Source organism: Acomys minous (genome assembly GCF_964271855.1).
Source record: "Acomys minous genome assembly, chromosome: 1".
Lineage (NCBI taxonomy): Eukaryota > Metazoa > Chordata > Mammalia > Rodentia > Muridae > Acomys > Acomys minous.
In genome coordinates this window covers 147245989-147259840 of record NC_140483.1, presented here as the reverse complement: position 1 = coordinate 147259840, position 13852 = coordinate 147245989, and the positions used below count along the sequence as shown (strand labels likewise).

Genomic DNA, 13852 nt, shown 5'->3' with positions numbered 1-13852 from the left:
CGGAGTCACGTGGGAAGGGCGGCCTCCTTTTCCCATTAAGGGTCAATCAGAAAAACAATAGTCTAGGTGGGGTTTTCAGGTCTGTTTTTTGAATTCTAGGCCTAGGACGGTTCCACTCAGTCTGTCACAAGGTATTCATGGGGTGCCCCAAGGGTTAAAGCCCACCAAGACTGCTTCCACCTGTGACAAAGCGTAATCTTTCCCACAGTAGTCTGTGGTAGGAGGTTAGGACTCAACCTCAAAGAAATGGAAAGGAAATCATTTAGACTCACTCATATATTTCTCTGTAGTCAATCTGTAAGTATCACGTGATCAAATTGTAATCGGGCTCTCACTTGGCCTTGAGAACACTTAGGGGCACAACCTCCCTTCTATCTGTTCTCTTCTCCCACTTTATTTCATCACATCAGTTATCACTGTACAACAACTATATATTTTACTTATTTTAGCATTTCTCCAACTGTACCCAAAAGCAGAGATTTAATAAATTTTTTCTTCCCACTCTTGTATTCCTGACCTAAGCAACTACACTTAACTCTATGTAGACTCTATGAACAGGATAGACAAATAAACATTACTGGAAATAACTCTTATTTGCTTACCTCAACCATGGTTTTTTCTAGCTCTTTGCGTTTGGTTTCTTCACCAGCCAGGTTTTTCTTCTTGAGATCAAATGCACTTTGAGATTTAGTATTAACTCTCTGAGCCTCGGCAAAAGCCTCCTCTAAAGATCGCAGTATGCCTCCAGTCTCCTACAACCAACATACACAGCTGCCATCACTTAACCTGTTCAGTTACAGTTCTCTTCTGTGCTCTCTATGATGGACTTACCTGTCACAAGCCACACTACTGACTTAGATTAATAAAACAGTGTGGAAAACACTGCCAATGAATCCTAAACTCATGGGATAGTCTGTCCAGGGTATTTATCTAATTGTTCTGACCTTATCTTTTCTTTTCTCCAGTTCTTCTATTTCACAATTGAGAGCCTTTATTTTTTTTTCATTCTCTGACAATACTTCTTGAAGCTTTAGTATTTTATCCTGCATCTCCTTTAGCTCCCCAGCTGAGCGCTCCTTGGTATCTTCGGCCAGCAAAAACTGATAAGCAATATATAAACGACTCAAATGCTCTATTTCTCGCATTACTTTTTGGTACTCCAAGTAAGAAGATCTTTCCTGAAAGAAAAGTCACAATAAAGAATAATTCAAAATTCATACTTTTAAAACAGATTTGGGGAGAACCTCACTATAGCAAACTTGAATCAAATTTCTCTTTACATGGTTTGATAGTTTAAATTGTTAGAAACTGGCTTTTAAAACAATATCCCATCTCTAAGGAATCCTATACGGCCATTTCTATTTTTTGTAAAATAATCAAGCAGTTGCAATGAACAAGGAAGTGTGTCCCCAAGGCTCATAACCTGGTGGTAGCAGAAGTGTGTATGGTGCATGTGCCCACCGGGCCATACTGTTCCACGTATTTGGCAATAGTATTCCTATGATTCCCACAAAACTCCCAAGTACTACAACTCCTTGGTCCCACATTACTGAAGCTGACTGGCATATGGAACCACAGCTAAACTGTGTAAGCTGCAGATAAAGAAAAATTCATAGTAGCTTTACTGCCTCTCCCTGCTACAGATTTAGCAAGGGTGGGGAAAAGGGATCTGAAGGCTAGGTTTAAACTTCTAATCTAATTTGCCACAGTTTTTCCAAATTATCTACACTATAAAGAGTTAAACACTACCAAACTATAACGAGCACTTAGTAAGTCTTAAGTGGGTAAAACCAATGTGCTTTACACTCTTCCACTTAAGTAAGCACTGCCAGTTTTATGATGCCTGGGACTGCACATGTTATACAGAGAAGCCGATCTTACTGCAAACATTCTACATAAACTGTGATAATTACTGTGATAGCTATCAGTATACTAAAAGGAATTCACTGACAATGATCAATATTAAGAGTTCTATCTTTTAAAATGCTATAGTAAATTCTAACTAAAGCTGGATTTGCTGTTCTTCAATAAAGTACGAAAATCTGCCTAAACATACCTAAGATTTTGAAGATTATTCTCTAATGTCATTATGATTTAACAGAGGACATTTATGCCCACCGCGGCAGAAGGCTGCATTATAGAGTACTAATTTGAATGCATTTCATCCCAGAGAGAAATTTCAAAGAAATGGTAGACACTTCCTCGGTACTTATATAACCTAGGACCTGTAAGCAATTCTGAGACCCATCCCACCTACATAACAAAAATATAGCATTACCTCTTTTAACTTTTGGATAGTCGGAGTAATCTCTTCTTCCAATATCTGGAAAACAAAAGAAGTCAATATTCTCTGTACGTCACATACAGTGGTCAGTGTGTTTTTTAAGACACAGCAAACAGAACTGAGAAGAGGAACGTTTCTTGCTTTACAACATAAACCTCCAAATGTGAGACTCTTCTCCGTAACTGCTGCAGGTTACTTAGTTACCGTTTTTATTTCTTTCAGCTTGGCCTCCTTTTTTTCTATAGTTTTCTGGGCAGCAATTTTTTTGTACTCATACATCCTGGTCCCAGCAGCCTCTTCGATCATGGATAATATCTGGAATAACAATTGTATTAAGAACTCAAAGCAATGTGTCTCACTGGAATTTAACATTAATTATACCGATACACTGATCTCAACAAAACTTTACTACACCACATATACCATACTGTAAGTCGTCAACCAGGTTAAAACATGCATGTGACCATGACATTTAATTTTAAAAATATTTATGATTTCACTCATTCCTGAATCAAGCCTTCCGCTACACTAATTTCCCAATGTTTATCTCTTCTGAATTTGAAGCTATTGATTCTTAATTTCCTTCAAATATAAATCTTAAAAAGGCAACTAAAAAGAAAGTAGCCCTACTCAGCTTCTATTTTTTAGGTTTGTTCTTAAATCTGTTTTACAGTGGACTTTAATTTTTTATTCCAAGGCATAACATCTGCTTACTGACTAAGGCACATGCGTTAAGAGTAGTGACAGGTAATTCTCCCTGTGCTTCCATACTGTTATTCAGAGTGTCCTACCCCATCTCTAACAACTGAACAGGCCATGCAAATGCATGCCAGCAACTTTCAACTGTCTCTACTCTTCTCCAATCGCCATCTCCAGAGCACGGCTCCCAGGGCTTCCTAGTACAGTGACCGCCTCATGAAGTTCACGTGTGCCGACACACAGCCATACAACTATTTTCACTGCTACTTCAATTTTGCTATTGTTAGGAATCATAATGTAAATACTGATATGCAGGATATCTGATATGTGACCCCCACAAAAGGGTCATTCAACTACCAAAAGGGTGTGACCCACAGGAGGAGAACCACCGCCCTAGAGGAGTCCTTCTCTTCTGATCCATTATAAAACGTATGTTAGTCAGGTTTTAAATTAGCAATTTCTCACTAAGGTATTACCTGAGTGAAAGTAAACTTGACTTTATTTACATACAGTAATAACATCAATTATAATCTTTGTCTCTTAGCCAGGCATGGTGGCACACAACTTTAATCCCAGCACTCGGGAGGCAGAGGCAGGTGGATCGCTGTGAGTTCGAGGCCAGCCTGGTCTACAAAGTGAGTCTAGGACAGCCACAGCTACACAGAGAAACCCTGTCTCGGAAAAAATAAACAAACAAAAAACCAATCTTTGTCTTGTTTCAACAGCCAGAGTAAAAATTTCAGTTCATCATATCAACTTCTTTCAAGGTAGTTGCAAGTTCTTTGCTTTACATAAAGTACTCTAGTAAAGAAACTAATTTCATACACATTTTTTTCTATCAAGTTTTTCCTTCGTAATTCTTCCCAACATAGAACACTAGGTAGCTAGGCTGCATTATACGGTCAAGATCTGTTAACTATGGACATAGTGCTAAATGTGATGCTATTTTACTAATTTTCAGACAAGGTTTCCAAACATTTTAATTCTAGAAACTACTTTTAAAAACTGATTGCTTAGTAAATTAAAAAAAAAAGTATAGTTATCATTTTTGCTGTTCACAGCAGTACTCTTACCTCCGGTGGTTTCATATTTAATACTTTTGTAATTCTGCCCTGAAAAGAAAACAGCAGATTTAGAATAACTACAATGAGCTATAGAAAAATGTTACCTAAGTAGGTCATTCAATGTTTAAGTGGAAGCTGACATAACTCACTCATCAGTGTGACACAAATTAAATTATTAAATGATACAAAGTACACAGGTTAACTCTGGACATTTCTGAGAGGGTCACTAATAAAAACGTAGACTATGAGATTTTAAAATTGGCTTATTAAGTATTTCTTGATTATTTTTTAAACCTTGCAATATATCATCAAAAAGCAGACCACCTGATTCCAGGTCTGCAGTGAAACTGCTTTCCCAGTGGCAGGAAATTGTCACTGCATTCATTTCTAAAACCAATCTACCCAGGCCTCAGATTACAGTCACCACTTAGAGTCACTTGAAAGTAAACTGTCAGCTTTGAAGCCAGACTGCAGTGAATATAGTTTTATTTTAGTTAGTTGGGTATGGCCCTCACAGTTCCAATGCAACACTGTCGAGAGCTTAGTGACGAGAGCAGCAATATGCAGAGTGCGCTTTTATAAAGTGCAGAACGAAAAGCAAACCAGCCACACTGCTTCCCTCATTCTCTTCCCCATGATCCCCCAGTGCCATGGTCGTTGTCCAGCAATGACAGCCTTGAAGACTGATTTTTCATTGTGGTTCACAAGGTTTCTTGCCCATTGCTGATCAGCTTCATTGCTGTGTGCCTGAGGCGAGGCTGAAACACCACAGGGGAACAGCATGGCAGAAAGGTGCTTCTCTCGTGGGGTCCAGGGAAGAAAGAGAAATGTGCCTTACAACTCCAGTTTCTCCCGTGAGACCGCCACCTTCCACAGTTAATAGCCTTCTAACAGCCCAATGGTAAGTGCATCAGTGATTAGGAAATTGGCTAGGTCTCTGTTGTCCAGATCCAATCATGACCCTCTAGCCCCACCTCTGAAGGTTTCACTGAGGATGATGCCTTCAACTCATGAACCCTGCTGGGGAATATTTCACATCAAAACTGTAAAATTATTATCTTACTTTAATAAGATTAGTTTTAAAGAATTTTAAAAGTTCAAGAATAAAGCGCAAACAAAACAAAAACCTTAATAGCTAAAATTCAGAAAATACAAATAAAAATGGAAATAGAAAACAGATATAAAGTAAAATTCCACAATTCTTTTATGTAATAAGCTAAAAATAAAAGGTAGTAAAACTATTATGAAAGATACAAGATACCTGCATGATGAGAAAGTGAGGGTTGTTAACGTTCAGGCCAACAGAACAAAAGAGATCCTGGACTCTGGTGTTATTGGCATTCACTCCATTGATTAAATATTTATTTCTGCCACCAATAACCACCTAAAAAGGAAGTATTTAACAACTTTTAAACACACAGGAACACTTTGTACCAAAATAATAAAGCAGAGTCTATTACCTTGCACTATTCTGTATAATGGCACATCCAATCCTAGGTAAAAAGTAAATGCGTATCATGGTCAAAAGGAATACTGATTTGGGTTAGGACAGCTCAGGTACTTTCACTAACTAGTTAATGTAATTATGCATAAGCCTCTTAACCTGCACTGGACTCTATATATTAGGTCAATTCTAACTTTATTTTCCCAGTTATACATATATTTTTCTTTCCTGATCACTTCTAAAATTGATAATACTTGGAGGGTAATATCTGTCTTACATTTTCCAATGGGACCAGAAGACAGTAAAAGCTAAAGACATATGGATTTTTGGTATGAATTCTTTTCCTTTTTGGTTTCTCTGTGTAGTCTTGGCTGTCCTGGATTTCACCTTGCAGACCAAGCTGGCCTCAAACTCATATCGATCCTCCTACCTCTGCCTTTGCCTCCCTGAGGGCCGGGATTAAAGGCGTAGACTACCAACAGCAGCTTTGGAATGAATGCTTGGCAAAACTATAAAAAGAGTTCATTATTAAAATGAAGTTTGACAACTTCAATGGAAGAGAATAACGGTTCTTCAGCTTGGCGCATCATAACATTCTAGACTCTCTCAGATTTTACAATAATTCCCAATTGTCATTTAGAGTATGACTGACGCCATCTTGAAGATCTTAAGAGACTTGCTCCTCATTATATACCCCTCCCTGTACTCAACAACCTCCACTATGTATCAGTAATTAATAATGCTGAATAAAGTTCATTTACTTTCTTTACAGGATTATTAGGTTGGGAGGCCTAATAATGAAAGAAAGGTCCATAAATGAAACAAAGAATGTATTAAAAAAACTTTGGTAAGAATATAGTCTCATAACCCAAACAAAAGAAAAAATATGTAGCTTAAATATGAATGTAGAGAAAGCTCCTAAAAAGTAGCTGTTTATGCCTACCTAAAAACCTGACAAAGAACTGAATTCTGTCAAGTCTAGCCAAATAAAATCAGAAGCTTGATAAAATAAAGGAGAAAATCTATGTTAGCAAAATGCTAAGATGGAAAGTGAGGTTTAATAGAATTTATAAAATTAGAATTAGTTTTACATTTATAGTTAATTAAATTAATTACATAATTAATTTATAATTATATGAATTATTTTTATAAAAATAGAATAAAAACAAAGCTGAAAGCACTTACTATAGAAAAAAATTATGAACTAATGAAAGGCCTTTCATAATTTTAAAAGAATAGCAGTAATGGAATTAGTAATGACACACAAGAGCAAAATGCAGAGCGGTTTCAAGTCATGGTATACACATTGAAATGCAGGCTGGGGAAATCACTGGAGTATCGAAAATGAAGAAATACCTCTTTTGTTCATACCTGTTTTTATTAGCTCTTTCGGTCACACTCGTTCTGAGGTCACATAGTTAAAATTACGTGTGTGCATGTGTGTGTGTGTGTGTGTGTGTGTGTGTGTGTGTGTGTGTGTGTGCAAGAGGAGCGCATACTTGGTGTGGTTAGAAGTAAGTTCAGTGAAAGCCCTGGTCAAGCTCCACTTAGAAACTATTTAGACCCGCAGACAACTTAAATATTGAAATATATGAAAAAAACAGATCTCATCTTGCAAGTCTCAAGAGAACCAACTTGTTAACAGACTTCTGCTGAATTTAAGATCAGTTTTTAATAAACTTCCCTGCAAAACTAGAATAGAAAGCGAGATCTGAGGTAACAGGAGGAGTTCGCAGGGAAAAAAGATGCAAATACGGCATGGCTTAAGTCCTAATCATAGCTGAAGGCTTACATGAGCTGGAAGACTCCCAAGATCTCTTTCCGTTCTCTTAAAGATGAGACACCTACCGGAGGCACTAGCAAACACACGGTGCATTACTGACTAGAGCAACAGTGTGCAGATATTCTAAAGGATTCCAGCTAGTATTCAGAAGCTTTGCTCATCAACATGGCCACAGGTGGCTTTCACTGAGCCATACTGCCAAACACCACATTAAACTTGAAAAGTGTACAAGGTGGTTACACAGCAATTTCCTCCATAGACAACATTCTATTTTGGAGAGCTCCTTCTGACCCCCCCCCTACACACACCCCCCTGAGCTGCTTCTGACCCCAACACACACACACACACACACACACACACACACACACACACACACACACACACACACACACACACACCCCTGAGCTGCAAAGATTCTTGAGAGGAGAAAAGCTGTGAAGAACTGAGAGCAGACCAGCTGTCTGGAAGAGTTTTCGAGCAACTTGGGCACCTGGAAACCTGGGCACTCTCCAAGCTGCTGAGCTGCCTGCAGGCTGTGCAGTGCACTCCAGGTTCCATGCTTTATGAGCTGTCACCCACACTGGATGACACAACTGTCTCTGAGTCATTTCTACTCCTGTAAATAACTCCTTATCGCAAATCCTGTACGTAGCTGTAGGACAATTCATCGACTCACTAAGTTGAACTTCAGTTGCATTCATTCTCTGTTGTCGGCGCCCTATCTGGGGTGAGCAGGTCCCCCGAGAAAGAGTGCCTGTCATACAATATAAGGTATCCAGATACTTCGCACTACTCACCTGTCTTGTTACTGTGATTTCATCATGAGCTTCAAATCCTAATGGACTTTGTTTTTTGTCAGAATTATCAAAAGTGATTGAAACAGAGGCTTTGGTAATTCCAGCCTGCCCATTTTTATAAACTAGATCTTGTAAATTAGAAGCTCGCACCTATAATTAAAGAAGGAAAGATCACGGACGAAACTTCATACCAGACAAGAGCAGCATTAAAAACACATGTCCTGCTTAGGAACCCCCTCCCGTTTGTGGTATTAAGTGAGAACAGGCAGTCACATCCATCAGACAATAACCTATAATACATACCTTTTTCAATAAAGCTTTCTATTCTGAATTGATTTTTACTTACTTAACAAAGGTGTATTTGCAAAACTCAAGGAAGTGTCTATGAACTTTACTAGCCATCCCACCCATTAGTATGCCCTAAAAAGGGCACTGAAAGGCTGAAGTGAAGAGACTGGTATTGGCTCAAAGACACCCCAAGACCAAGTTCTTAGCACAAATGAGATTTATTTGCCCAAGAGGAACAAAGGGCAAAGAAGGGAATAAGAAAAATAAAGACAGCCGGGCGGTAGTGGCACACGCCTTTAATCCCAGCACTTGGGAGGCAGAGGCAGGCGGATCACTGTGAGTTCGAGGCCAGCCTGGTCTACAAAGTGAGTCCAGGACAGCCAAGGCTACACAGAGAAACTCTGTCTCAAAAAACCAAAAAAAAAAAAAAAGAAAGAAAAATAAAGACAAAGACAGGAGAGAAACAATGAAGAGAAAGAAAAATGAAACAAGGAAGGGGAACGTGTATTTGTCCTGAAAGGGGGCTCCCCTCTGCCCGCCACAACAAAGGACAGTCCCTGATAGAAAGGAGACAGATGTGGCCCATAGGCAAATGACAGTATATAAACATAAAAGGAGGAAAACACCATGTTAGGGTGAGTTGGTTAATTTTGAATGAGCATTTTAATTAGGTGAATCAAAGGAGGCTTTTGATAGCTGGACCTTAGATAGCCTCAGGAGGAGGAAGTGGCCAAATAAGGAAAGGAACCTCGGGAGCTAGCTTTAGCAATGTCATCGAATGGTTTTTAGCAAGACAGAGGGAATGCGGGAGAAGCACCAGGCCCGCCAGAGCCCTGTTTCCATCATCAGGCCAGCTAGCGTTCCTTCCGGAAAAGCAGGTATACATCTGGACTGAGAACAGTTGAAGTAGCAGCACTGGTGTGAGTACTGCTCCCAACAGCCTAAGAGGACACAGTGAGGCAGGCATGTAAGTTCCTATCATGCACCTAAGGGACGGAAGGACAACAACAGCATTTTCTTAAATGGCTGCACTGCAACGTAAGTCTGATGACATACAAAAGTGCAAATGAAGAAAATCCAAAGTCTTCAAAGATTAGCAAAGATTCCTTGGCCAAACCTTACATAAAGCAGGAAGGTTACACTTTACCTGAGACAGGTTGGAAATGCCTAGGAGAAAGCAGATGGAGTCCAATATATTGGATTTTCCACTACCATTTAGACCAGTGATAGCATTAAAGAGGGGGTCAAAACCATTGACTTCAGTCCTTTGTGCATAGGACTTGAATCCTTCGAGAATGATTGATTTAACATACATTTTCTATACTGTCTTGGGCTGGCAAGCCTGTTGGGGAACAAGCTCCAAGCCAGGCCTGCAGAAAAACACAAATAACGTCCTGTAAGTACAATGTAATCTGCCTCCCCAAATCACAGTAAATATGATAGAATACAAAAGAATACTGAGCAACGTTAAAACACACCTGCAAAACTACTTTATCTCCTAAAAACAGCTTCTTCGGATTTAAAAATATCCACCTGACAGCCACTGCCTGAAAGTTAAAAAAAAAAAACCACTGAACCCGGAAGTCATCATTACTACTGTCCACTTTCCTAGGCTTGCACTGCACTGTTATAATACTTAGTTAATAGACTATTGATTACTTCACATTCCATTCTCCTTGCCACAAATGCCCTTTTCTGGCACTGGCATGGTTACCCCCTTTACTGCGCACGTCTTGACATAAATGTCACCTCAGATGAGGCTTTCTGGATCTCCCTACGTAATGCACACACATGTACACCCATCCTCTCCTTCCCTTCCTCCACAGCAGTAAAAGATGACACTTAACAGCATTTATCTCTGTCCAATTCACCCTAAGTTCCGCTATGCTTTGCTTATATACACCCCTGAACACTCAACTCTGAGAACCCTGGTGGGTAGCAGGCATTAAGGACCAGGTGAATTCCTTCTACGGCCTGTTTTTAAATTCAGTGTCTTCTCGCTTGCCCAAGCCTTTCTTGATTCGGCTTACGGATGAAAAGCAGTCAACACCTCTAATAATCGCTTGAGGTCCCTCTTTGAATCTCGCCCACCTCACCCCGACCCCCGCGCCCCATCCACCGCCAGTACACCCGGCGGGGCTACTGCATCCGCCACAAGCGGCCGGCCTGGGGAACCAGCAAAGTTCAGAGCCGACGCGAAGGTGGAGACTGAGGCCACCCGACCTGTATTCCAGCGCTACCAGGCCAACGCCAACATCCCGGGCACAGACCCGCCGCCGCAGCCCAACAACCGTGCCGGAACTGTTCCTTTGAATTTAGGCGCGAGCAAAGGACCCCACCTCCGAGGCAGCTGCCCTCTGGTGATGCCTAGGATCTGCCTGACTGAAGCGCTTCACCTTTTTCCCCACTTAAAAAACACAGAAACAAACTAGAGGCAGTAAATAAACAGTAGCGTGTAGCGGGATCATAACGCTGAGAGTATGAAAAGTTCAAATAAAGATCGGTCGTGCTGACATAGCGTCAGGCATGCTCTAGGCAGCACCTTTGCCTAGGTCTGGGCCTCGCGCGTCGCTGGCTCCACCCACTTTCTGGTCCTTTCCGGCCAAGGGCTACAGTTCTCAGGCTCCGCCTCCTCAGAGTTCTCCCTTCCCCGAGGCTACTGTGGCGAGACCGGAACCGGACAGAAACTTCTTCTGAGGTTTCTTTTTCTTCAGACAATTGAGATTACTTTAAAAATGGAGGGTGTTATTAATTGAATGAAAAAGGCACTGGGTTTGAAAAACAAAAAACGGTTCAAGTTTCCAGAGGGGACCCAAGGCCTGCATGCAATACGTGGTTAGGTTGCTGGTGCTATGCACATAGCTGGAGGGTTCCTTTGGCCGAAAAGCTGTTTAGTGATAAGCAATGACTGACCCAACAGCTCAAGAAATTTTGCTGAAGCTCCTTATGACACTTTGTGTTTTCAGAGTTCTTTGGATTTGGTAGCTGTGCTTCAAAGGCTGTCAAAAAAAAAAAAAAAATCCTCAACAAACCTGGAATGCTAGCTAAGTACAGAGGAGTACATAGTCACCAGGGTAAACGACTTGTAAGTGAAGAGACAAGATTTTGTTCCCAGGCAGCCTAACTACAGAGCAAGTGCTCCGAAAGTGTCACCAGCGACTGCTAATTTCACAATGCTAGTAATAGCTGATCCTGTCACTGATGTTAATGATTTCTATTAAAAACAACAACAGGTGTTAGGGTTATTTATATTTGAGCATCAATACCAAGTTGGGGAGGGCTTCGCTTTTTTTTTTTTAATTGAAAGTATGATTTTCAATATTCAATTTAAAACACCGTATATTTTGACAAGTTTTCTCCTTCCCCAACTCCTCAGAATCTCTCCCACTTCCCCACCCACCCAAATCCACACACGTTCTTTTCTCTTTCTTATTAGAATGTAAACAGGCATCTAAAAAGATGATGATGATGACAGAATAGGATGAAAACAAACCAGAATAGGACAAATAAACAGGAAAAAAAAACCCAAAGACCTAAACACACACACACACACACTCACTCACACCATAAAAACAAAAACGGAAACCATAACTTACAGCAAAAGATCTGTTAGGTTAAAAGAAAATGTCCAGATAAAGCACTGTAAGACAAAAACCCTTTAAAAATGCCATTGAGTTCCTGCTGTGCTGGCCATCTTTTGATGGGCATGGAGGCTGCCCTCAAGGGTGGATTATATGCCCAATGCGACTTCACTGGAGAAAATGTTACCTTTGCAATCAGTTATTAATTGGATATGGCTTCTGGGTTAGGGTGGGCATTGTTTCTACATACTTCCCCTCTCAGTACTTGCTTAGAGCTGTGCAGTTCCCGCTCATGCTGCCACAGTCCCTGTGAGTGCCATATGTGCATCAGTCCTGTTTGTCTAGGACACCTTGTTTCCTTCCTTCCGTTCTCACTAGCTCTGATGATCTTTCTTCTTCCTCTTCTGCAGGGTTCCCTGAGCCCCGAGGGGAGGGATTTGATGGAGACATACCATTTAGAACCAAGTGTTCCAATTCTCCCTCTACTCGTTGTACAGTCTCTCCTTGTTCTCATCTACTCTATGAGAAAGCTTCTCTGATGAGCAATGTGAGTATTGCCGAATGCTGTTCGGAGTTTTCTTTTCTTTTCTTTTTTTCTACATTCCTTTAGCAAACAGTAGTACTTGATTTTCACCTAGATCCAGTTCCTGTCTACTCCCATGTTTTTCGTCACCCAGGCAGTGTTGGGCATGGATTCCATCTCATAGAGTGGGCTTTAGTTTGAATCAGATAGTGGTTGGTTACTCCTACAACTTTTGTGTAGCTATTGTATCAGCTTATTTTAGAGGCACGTCACTATTGTAGAGCAGAGTTTTTGTAACTGGGTTGGTTTGCCTTTCTTATACCCTTCTGGTAGTGTGCAGTCTACCTTCCCATACGATGAGTACCATTCAGTAGGGGTGAAGGTTCTAGGTAGGCAGCAACTCAACATGTCTGTGTTGCTTAAGTTATGTAGCTGTTGTCTTCGGCATTAGGGTCTTACAGTCAGTTCTGGAGAGCAACCAATGTCCCACGGTATTTGGGTGGGCAACTCCATTCAGTGTGATTCATTCTCAGCACTAGAGGTTTCATTTGGTGGTGAGAGATGTATAAGTGTTGCTTTGTCTCCCTCATTATTAGATGATTCCAATTTAAGTATCTTATTTTAAGAAGCTTCTACTGTATGAAGTTTGCAATAAGAACCCTCAAATGGCCCTTTGTTTTAAGTGGCCACACCCTGTATCCCCTCCTTTACCCTTCTTTTCCTCCTTCCTTCCTTCCTGTTTGAGCCTCCTATTGCAGCTCCTCTTCACCTCCCGTCCATCCATACAAATAGAACTACTTGTTCTATTTTTCTTTCTAAGTGAAACCCTTCTCTCCCATCTAGCTCTGTACTCTATGCTTAACCTCTATGGTCATATAGATTGGAACTTCTTTATCAAGGACTCAACAGTTAACATCCACATATAAATAAATACATACCATACTTGATACCTCACTCAGGATGGTTTTGTCTACCTGCCAAATTCATAAGTTTGTTTCTTCTTTTAGCAGCTGACTAATATACCATTTTGTAAATGTACCACATTATTCACTAATCTGTTTAGGATTCCAGTTTCTGGCTACTAACTCTAATTAGAGCAGCAATAAACATGGTTGAGCTAGATTAGTAGACAGTGCTTAATTTGGCTTTGCAGTGGAATATCTTGTTTTCTCCATCTATAGTGATTGAAATATAATATAGTAATCTGGGATGGGATTTTATTCTGGGGGTCTCTTAGGGTCTACAGGTCATCTCTCTAGGCTCTTCCAACTTTTAGTCTTCTTTGAGAGTCCGGTGTAATTCTAATAGGTCTGCCTTTATATGTTTCTTGGTCTTTTTCCTTGTAGAGTTTAATATTTTTCTTTGTTCTGTACAATTAGTGTTTTTTAT

The 13852-nt window shown here is 40.4% G+C and overlaps 1 protein-coding gene across 4 annotated transcripts in view; it reads right to left on the bottom strand.

The window, feature by feature from the left end:
- The window catches only part of SMC2 (structural maintenance of chromosomes 2), a 48513-nt gene extending 37807 nt beyond the window's left edge, over positions 1-10706 (bottom strand). The window contains exons 1-10 of one of the 4 annotated variants that reach the window (XM_084793258.1): positions 10583-10679; positions 9838-9906; positions 9507-9729; positions 8072-8221; positions 5309-5431; positions 4057-4095; positions 2489-2599; positions 2279-2323; positions 945-1178; positions 603-752 (exon numbers count right to left, since the gene is read on the bottom strand). In XM_084793258.1, coding sequence (XP_084649384.1) covers positions 603-752; positions 945-1178; positions 2279-2323; positions 2489-2599; positions 4057-4095; positions 5309-5431; positions 8072-8221; positions 9507-9674 — 1020 coding nt within the window. In that variant the 5' untranslated portion in view covers positions 9675-9729; positions 9838-9906; positions 10583-10679. Of the gene's footprint in view, positions 1-602; positions 753-944; positions 1179-2278; positions 2324-2488; positions 2600-4056; positions 4096-5308; positions 5432-8071; positions 8222-9506; positions 9730-9837; positions 9907-10582 lie in introns of all 4 variants that reach the window. The other 3 variants (XM_084793259.1, XM_084793260.1, XM_084793261.1) reach the window with 3 other exon arrangements.
- Between the last annotated feature and the right edge of the window lie 3146 nt (positions 10707-13852).